This window comes from Apodemus sylvaticus, chromosome 9 (genome assembly GCF_947179515.1).
Source record: "Apodemus sylvaticus chromosome 9, mApoSyl1.1, whole genome shotgun sequence".
NCBI lineage: Eukaryota > Metazoa > Chordata > Mammalia > Rodentia > Muridae > Apodemus > Apodemus sylvaticus.
The window spans coordinates 27,225,047-27,236,379 of NC_067480.1; the positions used below are offsets into that span (position 1 = coordinate 27,225,047).

The 11,333-nt window shown below is 51.9% G+C and overlaps 1 protein-coding gene across 1 annotated transcript; it reads left to right on the forward strand.

The window, feature by feature from the left end:
* Positions 1-6,072: 6,072 nt before the first annotated feature.
* On the forward strand, positions 6,073-9,943 carry Nppc (natriuretic peptide C). Its single transcript, XM_052193194.1, has 3 exons — positions 6,073-6,281; positions 6,675-6,985; positions 9,785-9,943. Exons 1-2 carry the CDS (start codon positions 6,192-6,194, stop codon positions 6,963-6,965), a joined length of 381 nt encoding a protein of 126 aa, XP_052049154.1. The 5' UTR covers positions 6,073-6,191; the 3' UTR covers positions 6,966-6,985; positions 9,785-9,943.
* The last annotated feature ends 1,390 nt before the right edge of the window (positions 9,944-11,333 follow it).

The window sequence follows — 11,333 nt, forward strand, 5'->3', positions numbered from 1 at the left end:
CAGCACATAAGGCAGGGACAGGTTGTTATATAATGTTGCTCATTCGACCCAGAGACAATTCACACAGTCGCTGCATTTGGTTTTTTGTTTGGTTGGTTGGTTGGTTTTGTTTTTGGTTTTGGTTTTTTTTATTCAAGCAATTTATGCCCTTCAGATTTTAAAGTATTTTCCAATCCCTGTGAATCTGGGATTACAAGTAGTATGTTCCTTCCAGTTATATGAGCACTTGGCATGGTCAAGTGTCTCTGGCCAGTTCTAGTTCCAGAAACTGACCACTGGCCAGGGGCAGTGCATGATCACATGGGGCAACCGTCTACAGAGAACTTTCAGGATTAGGAAACCCGGGGACATGGTTCCTTCAAGCTAACTGTGGCCTGAAGATCCTGGCCACCCCATCTCATGATTCTATCCGTGAAGGGGGCTGTTTTCAGGAGCTTCCAGAAGACACTTGGAGTCCCTTCTGTCCTCCAGAAGTAACCCCCTTAAAGACTGCGGCCTCCAGAAAATCTGAAACATTCTCTCTAAGATCAGATAACAGGAACCTCCCTGTGGGTCTAAACCCAGAAGGGGGCCTGTCACAAAGGTCCTCACAGCAGCCGAAAAGTGTGGCTCACTCCTTGGAAAGCTGCAGAGACCCAACATTTTACCACAACCCAGCCAAGGCAAGACCTCGTCCCCAGGGCAATGGCCTGGCAGCAGACTCAAACATCTGGTGCCGGCTTCACATCGTTGGGGTGCTGAGCCTGGCTCTGCTAGGAGGGAAGGCATCTCCCTTACTCTGAACACTTTCTGGGAGTGAGGGGTCAAGCCTCAGCCCTGCCCCCTCACCTGCCTGCTGGCAGCCAGATAAGGGGCAGTTGTTCCCTCAAAGGAACTGAATCTATCGGTAAGGACCTATCTTTTCTTTATACAAGGAAAAGAAAAGACGGTGGAGAGGGATAAACTCTGACGTCATGGGCCTGCGTAGGACATTGGGGTTGGAGGCCATCTGGAGCAGGTGCTGGCAGGGCCTCTGGGAAAGGGGAAGAGGGGCAGCTGCCTTGTCAGGTGGGGGTGTCCTAGGGTCAGGAAAAGACTCACATCTTTCCTGGAATTTCTGGCCTACAAAGGATGCCTGATGACGTTTTCTTGGCCTCCAACTCCTCTCCTACAGGGCAGGGCCTTAGGTGCAGGCCTCTTGGGGGAGGTGCCAGGTCCAAGGAGACCTAGCCAAGCCTCCGTGTCCCCCACGGCTGTGCGGCTGTGCGCTATCAAGCAATCCCATTCATCATGTTGGGCCCCACGGGCTGAAAGAGTGCATACGTGCAAGCAAGCGAGCAGTAACAGTCAGATCCCCCCATGCCTCAGCTGCTTCCTGCTGCCTCCGCCAGATTCCCTCTGCCCCTGTCCAGGAGGCAAGGACGGCCTTTTCCCAATTACAGGTGGTGAAACCGAAGGCCCTGCACAATGATGAGATCTGGCTAGGATCCCGCTGCAATTTCCCTGCCTGGCCTCCCCAGCAACAGCTCACAGCCTGTTTAGTGTCCTCTCTGAGAAGTTATGCAGCTGGAAGGGGGCCCCGGGATGAAATAATTGCAGAGAAAACAGATGGGCTTCTCAGCAATGCTCTCTCCTCTGAGGGCCTGAGAATCCACCCCTGCTACCCCAGGGCCAGGAGGGGGCATTGCTGCCAGTAGCCCCTGCCTACCACCTGTTCATGAGGGGACAGTCCCAGCGGCCCTCCCCTCAGGCTCCTGGAAGCTTCACGCACCTTTCACAATGTGACCTCGTTAGCTTTCCATCAGGTCTGGACAGTGGCTGTCCCAGAAGGTCCTCTGTAACGGGCACGCTCTCCCTTCTCCTTTTTGGAAAGGAAAAGGGGGAAAGTGCAGTCATGAGGAAGGGGTCTTTCTTCTCAGACCCATGCCTTACAAAGACCCAGGAGAGAGAGAAGGGTGTTGGCCAGGCCGTATTGATGCCTGAGGTTTGAAGTTTGGCATAGTTCAGCTTTGATCTGACTGCCACCGCTCCCTGCTCTCTCTGTCCCCCTCTCCCGACCAGCACCTCTTCCTCTGCCTTAACTTTTTTGCACCCCCAGGCCTACTTACCTCCCCACCCAATGTGCACAGTGACTTTATGAAGACAACCCTCTGTCACCTCTTGCACAGACACTGCTTTGGGCCTCGGAACTGCCTCTCCCCCAGGCCTGCTTCCCCTGGGCACCCCACCTAAAGCACCCTAACCTCCCTCGCTGTTGGCTCTGCCGGCCTCCTGTCTGTCTCAGCTCCCTAGGGTTGTCCTTTAGCAAGCTTCTCGTTTGATCGGGCTTTGTTGTTGTTTGTATGTTTCTTAGACAGTACTTCTAAGCCCTCATCACCAGTTAACCCAAGGAGGTCACTCTGACCCCCTTTTATTCCCCTGTGTTATATGCCCAGTTCAGACTTCTCTGGAAAGCCTTCCCTGTTGGCTCGGGTTGAGAGAAAAAGCCCTCCTGACAAGGCCATCTCCGTCATCACATTTCCCAACTGATAAAGCCAGCATTTATTTTGTGGCCTTCCCCTGTGCTGAGCAGGAACTCAATGTCTACTGTGTAGCTTGAAGAGCAGCCCTGTAGGTATATGGGACAGTCATGAATGATGAATGGTCAGATGTCCTATAAACTGCTAATCCCTTGAGCCCCAAGGGCCCTTTTTCCCTCCTTTGAGTCCGGAGGAGTTGAAGACTTTAGTCTGTCAGTATTTTTAGATTTATTTTTAACTATGAGCATGAAGTCGGTGTCTGTGTAGGTATGTGCACGTAAGTATAGTTGCCTGAAGAGGTCAGAAGGAGACACCAGAACCCCTGGAGCTAGAGAGGCAGGGGGTTGTGAGGTTCCCCCCATGAGAAATAGGAATCAATCTTAGGTTCCCCGCAAGAGCAGTGTGTGGCCTTAATTGCTGAGCCATCTCTCCAGCCCCCGGGAGAAGTTTTAATACTGAAGTCAGTTCAGTGCCTGTTCAGTTCATTTACGCTGATCAGTAGGCTGGACCACTGCTCATCATCTCCACTGGGTTCCTGGAGCTAAAGGCAGAAGAAGCAGACTCCCCAGAGAAAGGGAGCTGAGATCCCAAATCTAGGCCCAGGAAGGACGCCACAAGGAGCAAGACACCTTCAGTCTCTGAGCACGTGTGTGTCCATTGCCTCTCTGCCCCAGCATCCCTACAGCCGACCCCAGGACTCTCTGCCCACCAGTCCCTGCCCCAGCAAAGGAGAAGGTTCAGCAGAGGCAACAAGATAGCCCAGCCCAAAGCTAACTCATCCAGGACCTACCATAAATGACTACACTCAGGCATCAGGAGCTGCGGGTCACCAGAAGATTCCCCTGCAGGGCCAGCGAGATGACTTACTGGGTGACGGTGCTGACGGTGCTTGCCTCCAGAGAGCCTGAGTTCCATCCCCAGGCTGCACATGACGGAAGAAGAGAATTGACTCCTGCAAGCTGTCCTTGGACATCCACACATACACTAAAGTACATCACAATTCACACATGCCTGCACCACGCACACACACACACACACAACAAAGTAGATTACAGTTCACACATGCCTGCACCACACACACACACATCAAAGTACATCACAGTACACACATGCCTGCACCATACACACACACTCACACACCAAAGTACATCACAGTACACACAGGCCTGCACCACACACACACACTCTCACACACACACACACACACACCAAAGTACATCACAATTCACACATGCCTGCACCACACACACACTCAAACACACACACACACACCAAAGTACATCACAGTACACACATGCCTGCACCCACACACACACTCACACACCAAGATACATCACAGTTCACACATGTCTGTACCATACACACACTCACACATACACACACACACACCAAAGTACATCACAGTACACACATGCCTGCACCACACACACACACACACACACACAAATAAAGCTTAATTTTTAAAATTTTTTCCTTGAAGAGATGGAGATTGTAGTGCAGTTGTTGGCCCCCTCGAGACCAAGGGTATCAGTTTTACAAAGCCTCAAAACTCCTGAAGAAGACCTAGTTACCAGCCCATGACCAAATATGCCCAAGACATACAAGACAGGAAAAAAGAAAGCCTTCTGTAGTCATTTGGAAAGTAGCTATCAGCACTGAACACTCTCAACTTATCCTTAATAAGGGGCCTTATAAGACACAGCTGCTGTCTCAAAGCTTGGCTGGTACCCTGCTGCCCCTTAGGCAAGAGACAGTCCATGGAGCAGCTGAAGACTGCTCCTTGATTCTCCTTGATTCTGCTCACCCTCGTCTCCTTGATTCTCTCTCCTTCTCACATACATCTCTCTCCTTCTCGCATACAAGCGAGTTGTCATTTCACATGTAGTAACACAGAAAGGCCATGGAGGGAGGAGCTGTGTGGAGGTAAGCCACCAACCTTCCAGAACTGACAAAGGACTTGAAATTGATGTCTAGACCTTTCTTCAGGCAATATGCTGACTCAACTCAAACCTCACCTGTGAGTCGTTTCCCAAACGAAAGGCTAGAAGGAGCTTGTGGTTCTCATTGGGTCTTCGGGGTGCATGATGGGAAGGGACAAGGAAGAAGAGGTGAACTGTGCTTCCTCTGTCTCCTCCAGACCGACGTCAGTTCCGGCCATCTTCCCATGACCCTCTCTTCCCAGCTCCCTTTCTCTGTGAAAAGCTAACTCTGGCTCCTGCCTCTCGTCCCCTCCCCCATGCTCTTTGCTCCATGAGACCCCTGGGACCCTGCCACTGTTCGTTACCCCCGCTCAAGCAGAAGGGACACAAACTCCTGCACATCACTCCATTCTTGGAACTGCAAGCTCTCTCATGGCTGCTAAATTGCAGGGCTCCCTAGAGTCTGAGGAACCAAGAAGATTCCAGGTCAAGGAGAGAAACTGTGTGCAGCAGAAATAAGTGGTCCGGCTGGGTGGTGGTGGCGCACGCCTGTAATCCCAGCACTCTGGGAGGCAGAAGCAGGCAGATTGCTGAGTTCCAGGCCAGCCTGGGTTACAGAGTGAGTTCCAGGACAGCCAGGGCTATACAGAGAAACCCTGTCTTGAAAAAAACAAATCCAAAACACACACACACACACAAAACAAAACAAAACAAAAACCCAACTGTATACAGAAATAAGTGGTCCGGTCCCTATAGCCAGAAGGCTACTACAGCCCCAAACTCAATGGCGATGGCCTGTCAAGACTTGGAGCTAGGTAAAACCCAGTACTTCCTACATACAGTTTCTTATGGTGTTCAGGATACTGAAGTGGACATCTCCACCTTCGGGAAGGAAAGCCACCTGCCTCCTAACCTCCCAGTGCGCGTGTGACACACACACACATACACACACACACACACACACACACACACTCCTGCCTCACACTCGTGGGTTGATGGCATCCTTTCACTCGTGGGTACTGATGGGTACCCGAGACTTACAAGTCTCCTTTGCAGCTACAACAAGCTAGCTCTCCCCCCACCTCCCACTGGGATCTCTCAACCCCATCCTATGCTGCCCCAGTGTAAGGACATCCAGACATAGTCAGCCCTTCCACCCTGGCTAGCGTGCCAGGCGCACATCAGGCGTCTGTGAAGAGTTTGGAAACAGAGGGGCGATCTGCGTGGATTTTGGGCCGCACCAACTTTGAGCCTGTGTAACTTTGCATAAGGGACATTTCTTCTATGCCTTTGCACCTGCAAAAAGAGTACAGACAGGTATCGGGAGCAGTGCGCGCCGTGAGGGTCGAGTGGCTTCACAGCGCACTGGACGCGTAGAAGCCTGAGTACTAGGGCGAGCGCATTCTACAAAAGGAGTTCTTTTCTGCGCGCCGCTTTGTGGCTTTGAGTGCAGCGGGCTGAACCGCGGGCTTCTTCGGAGGTGGGATGTGGGTGGGAGCAGAAAAGGGAGCCCCCGCGGCCCCTCCCGGCCGTCGATTCGGCCGCGTGCGCTGTGCCATTGGCCCTGGCGGCCCGGTGGGCGGGAAGATGACATCAGCGGCAGGTTGGATTATAAAGGCTCCAGCCGAGCCACGGACTCAGAGCGCACCCAGCCGGCGCCGCACAGCAGTAGGACCCGTGCTCGCTTGGCAATCCTGCTCCGCAACCGCCTGTCGGACTGCTCACCAGCCGTCCCGGCTGCAGACTGTCTGCACCCCTCGGTCCCGTCGGCACCATGCACCTCTCCCAGCTGATCGCCTGTGCCCTGCTGCTCGCGCTTCTCTTACTCCGGCCCTCCGAAGCCAAGCCCGGGACACCACCAAAGGTGGGTGCTGTCGCGGGGATGCTGGGCTTGTGAGGGGTACGGAAGGATGCGGTGCGCAGTAGAGAGCAGAGAGCCCGGAAAGGCAGACCCCTCAGACTTGCTCCCTCAAAGCAGGGACTTCTCGGGTTTATTCCCCAGTCTCAGGAGAATGTCGACACATGCACATCTCCGGTGTCCCAGTATGCCTAGCAGGACCGGAGGCACGGGAAGAGCAAGGGGCTCCTCGGAGGAGCAGGCACGAAGGCTGCGTGGCAGGTGGATGCTGGACTCAGCTGTCCCGCATCGGTGGAGGCACGCTCATGGCTGAGGAGGGTCACGCCACTCCGGGCCCTGTAAAAGTCATCTGCGCTACATCGGTGCACTCTTTCACCTGTCCACTCTTTTCTCCAACAGGTCCCGAGAACCCCGCCAGGGGAGGAGCTGGCGGATTCCCAGGCAGCTGGTGGCAATCAGAAAAAGGGGGACAAGACTCCAGGCGGCGGGGGAGCCAATCTCAAGGGAGACCGATCGCGACTGCTCCGGGACCTGCGAGTGGACACCAAGTCCCGGGCGGCTTGGGCCCGCCTTCTGCACGAGCACCCCAACGCGCGCAAATACAAAGGCGGCAACAAGAAGGGCTTGTCCAAAGGCTGCTTTGGCCTCAAGCTGGACCGGATCGGCTCCATGAGCGGTCTGGGATGTTAGTGCAGCGACCCCTGGCGGCGGTAAGTAACACCACCGGACGCTCCCCGCTCGCCTAGCTCTGCACCGGAGAACCAAGCTCTATCACTGCCCTTCACAGACTGTTTAGTTTCCTCCCTGGTCCCCCTGCTCTGTGACCTTCCCCCAGCCGATTTGAGCATGGGATCAAGTGTAACCCAGACATTTGCCTACTACCTTACATGTTCCCCACCCCCACCCCAAAAAAGAACATGGGCCAGGTCAGAGACCCGGTTCAGCCTTTGAGTACTCCATCTGGCTTCCTCTAGAAAAGTAGAGACAGGCTTATGCAGACCCAGCCTCCAACCCCTCCACTGACCACTGGCCAGCTAGCCAACTAGAAAATTGTCAGAGAGATCCTGGAAAGAGCGAGGGAAAGATGTACCACCAGCCCTGCGCCAGCAGCCAGGGGATCAAGTGCTAGGATGCTTTTCTGAGGCTGTTGTTCCTCAGGTGAGGCAGGCATGCAGATATGCCTGCCCCTCATAGTAGAAAGAAAAACCTCTGTGGGCAGCAGCAGGGCACCCTTCTGCCCTCGGCATCTTACCCCTGCTCTCAACTCAACTGTGGGCAAACTGGTCTATCCAGGGTCCTGATGCTGCAACCCCGGGGCTTCCAAGATGAACCTTAGGGATGTGACCCTGTTCCAAGAGAGAGGCAAAGGAACTAGCTAAAGCTTATTCCTTGTCCTAACTTCAAACTCAGTGTTACTAACCTTGTGGTGCTCCAAACTATTTCTGGCCCCCTTCCCTTCCACTGAGACAGAAAACCTCCATCTCCCCAGCACCCCCATCAGAGGCTGCGGGGTCCTTCCTGGCTTCCTTCTGCTCTCCAGGCCTGATGATGTGAAGGGACACACCCTTCTTAGATAAGTGCTTGCCAGTCAGGCCTCTGCTGTTCCTTGTCTTGGCCTCTTCCTCTATCCTACCCCAGGGTGAGGAGGCTGCTCTCGCCAACCCAGGAAGACTGACCAGTGGTCAGTCTTTTCCCAGTGGGGAATAGGAACACCTTCCTCATCACATCCTAGGAGCCTAATTTTTTTAACATCATGAGAGACCTTTACAGAGGTTCAGTTCTCTGTGTACTTTTTGTGTCCCCATATTAATTTATGACTTAAGGGATAGACCCTCAGGAGCCCACATGATGCCCAGAAGGGATCTTGGAAATATTGGGCTCTGACAAAAGAAACACATACCCCAGTTCAGGAGCTCTACCAACTGCCCCTGGCTCTAAATCTCAGCTGGCTTTCTCCTCTCTGCACCCATTCTTGAAGAGGCTGCATGCTTCACCCCAGTTCTACAGAGGTGTTAGGTCTCTCCTCTACGCAGGGAGTGCAGTGATCCTAGCACTTATGGGCAGGCCTTGAACTACCATCATGATGCTCTTTGCTCTCTTTCGTATGAATTCTGAGATGGAGTCTGAGGACTTGGATTTTCAGTTTGTAATGTATGTGCCAAGAAAGGACTTTAGAGTCCAAACCAACGTTACTTAACCTCTGGGTGATCATCTGGCATGTGATTCCCTGAAGGTGCTTTTGGCATCTGTGGGCACAGGGTAGTGAGAATGTTGAGGGGAAATCAAGACAATTAAGACTCCTACACCTCCTTTGACCAGAGGAGGTCCACAGCCTTCTGGAAGTTCTCTCGGCATAGAGGAACAGCCTCAGCCTTCTCTATCCCAGCCCCAGTGGGAGGATAGATCATCCTTCCAACCTGAAGTCTCCCGGTAGAGCTGACCAGCGGAGAGCACCCACTTGGTCTTATGGAAGAGTGGGGGTTCTTCCTTCATGCTGATGAAAACCCCTGAGGCTCTGCCCATTTCTCCACTCAGAGGTTGACTTTGGCTCCAAGCACCATCATAATGACTGTCGCTGATGGTTATAGGTTTTGATTATACTACTGACAGAGACTCGGGTGTGGCCAAGACCTCAATGGACACTTTGCCTCTGGCCCTAGGAGCACCACCCGTGAAACAGCGTTAGGGAGAATTGCCCAGATCATCAGAGCCAGGCCCCTTTGTGAGTGCGGTCCTTGAGGAGGGCCCTGCATGTCTGCCGGTTTTCTGAACACGGAGTACTCATGCAGCCACTACTAGTAGGGACCGAGTACAGCGTTCATCAGCTCACTCTCATCCATCAAACCCACCAGTGCAGCAAAACTGAATACTAGCCCAAGTCGGGGGCAGACACCACCAGCTGCTGCAGCGGGACCTTGAAGCAACCCATTTCCAAGACAAAGCTAGTTAGGAGAGGAAGTGTTCTTTGCTGCTTAGAAACTGTGACCCAGACAGGGTAGATGCTTAATATGTGGCCCTTAGTTAAATCCCAGCGCCGGCTCCGGGAGGTGGCTATTATCCATTTTATAGGTGAGCTCAAAGCTCCTTGGGGCCATCCAGGAAGTCAAATCAGATGGAGGATGTGAGTCCAGAGTAGGACACCCTTCCCCCTGAGATAGTCTCCTCTTCTCTGTCCCTACATAGCCAAGCAGACATGAAACCAGATGAAACTAGCTGCCCTGAAGGTTTGTGTTATAGCAAAATGAGCTGAACCCCACCCCCCATTCTCAGCCATTGCTGAGAGCAAAGCCTGTAGTTAAGTCTTAGGGGAGGGGCTCAGGCCTGGCAAACATTATGGTTCCACCTGTTCTGGTCCAGCCAGTGCCAATCAAGGACCTGAAGATCAAAGGCACACATGCTCTGCCTTGTGCTACTGTAAGAAAGGGGGGAGGTTCTACAGCTACCCTGTAGGACGGACTTTCCGGTGAAGAGGCCGGAACTGAGTGTCCTGTGTCCACTTTGTGTTTCAGGATTGGGAACCGCTCTGTGCACTGAGGTCATCCTTGGTCATCAGCCTTCAGCATCTGGACACACCTCCAACGCAATGTGGCTTTTACATTTCGTTTTATTTTTTTTTTTCCTCCTGGTACTGGCAATACACGACACCAGCTGTTTTATTATTATTTGGGGAGGGGAGGGTATGATTTTATTGTCTGGGGTTTTTTTTTGAAAATGAAAAATAAAAAGTTATATATTATATATATTATATACATGAAACACACACTCCCACACCGACTTGATGACAAGGGACAGTTTTTAAAGTGACTGACAAAACCAGCTAGCTGTAAAACATTGCTGTTTGTAAATTCACGTCATGCATAAATGTATTTATGTTGTAAAGCTATTTATATTGTTTATAAAGAGATATTTATAAAAATTTTATTTATGTAACTAAATGAAAGAAGCCAACCATTGTAATGTTTTTGTCCTAACTAGTTGAAAAAAAAATGTTTAAAAAAAAAAAGCCATTCCATGAACATCTTGAAAATTGTCTTTATTTATTCATTGCTTTTCATTTCAAAAATTAGGCTGAGCAGAGGAAGGAGACAAGGCGTTTGCCTCCAAATAGACCTGTCAGTCAGGTTCCCAACTCTGAACTGCTCCATGTCAACCTCCCTTAGGACCTGCTGAACCACCCACCCCTCACTCTACGGAAGTTGGTCTCTCAGGACTGGGTGGCCATGTGGACCACTGCAGGGTGACTGCCAGTCCTGCTCCAATGTCTGGGTGTCTGATGTCAAGAGCTAAACAGGAGTTGGTTTAGCTTCTTTAGAGCCCCCCCCCCAGTTCCATCCCATCTTCTCTCTGCTATGAGAAGGAACTGCTTCAAATTTGCCCTCTGTCTTGAGGGTGATGTGTCTGTATGCCTCGGGGTATCTTCAAGTTACTGTCCACAGGCTTCTTTTATAGAGGTGCGTCTAAAACCTTGGGTGGGCAGCCCCCTTTCACCCCACAAGCACTGTGGTGCCCAGATGGTACCTCTGGCCACACACCTGAGAATGGACAGGAATGGACAGATTTCACGCGTGCGCCGTGGGGAACGTTTGTGAGGAGCCTGATAATCACCACAGTGTCCAAGCTTTGAGTGTGAAATTACGAATAATGATTTGGAATTTATGAATATGATTTAGACTAGAATCTCTTCTCTTGAAATTAGCAGGAAACTTTTAAATAATTCAGTGGTAATCTCAACACATCCTCCATTCAGTGACACCGCTGTGAAGGTTTCCCTGACACCTGACCCCCATCAAAGACAAGAAGGGTCACAAAGAACCTCTTGCAATTGAATGGGGTGGTGGCACATTTCTATATCCCCAGTACCCTGGTAGGCAGGAGAATTACTACAAGACCAAGTCCTGCCTAGTGGACAGAATATGTTTCAGGACAGCCAGGGCTACAGAGCAAGACCTAGGACAGAAAAATAAATAAATAAAATAAAAGCCTCTTGGTGACACCACGGCACCAGGTGGGTGTCTGGCCTTGTGCCAGGGGGTCAGCAGGCCTAGCAGAAGAGCCCCA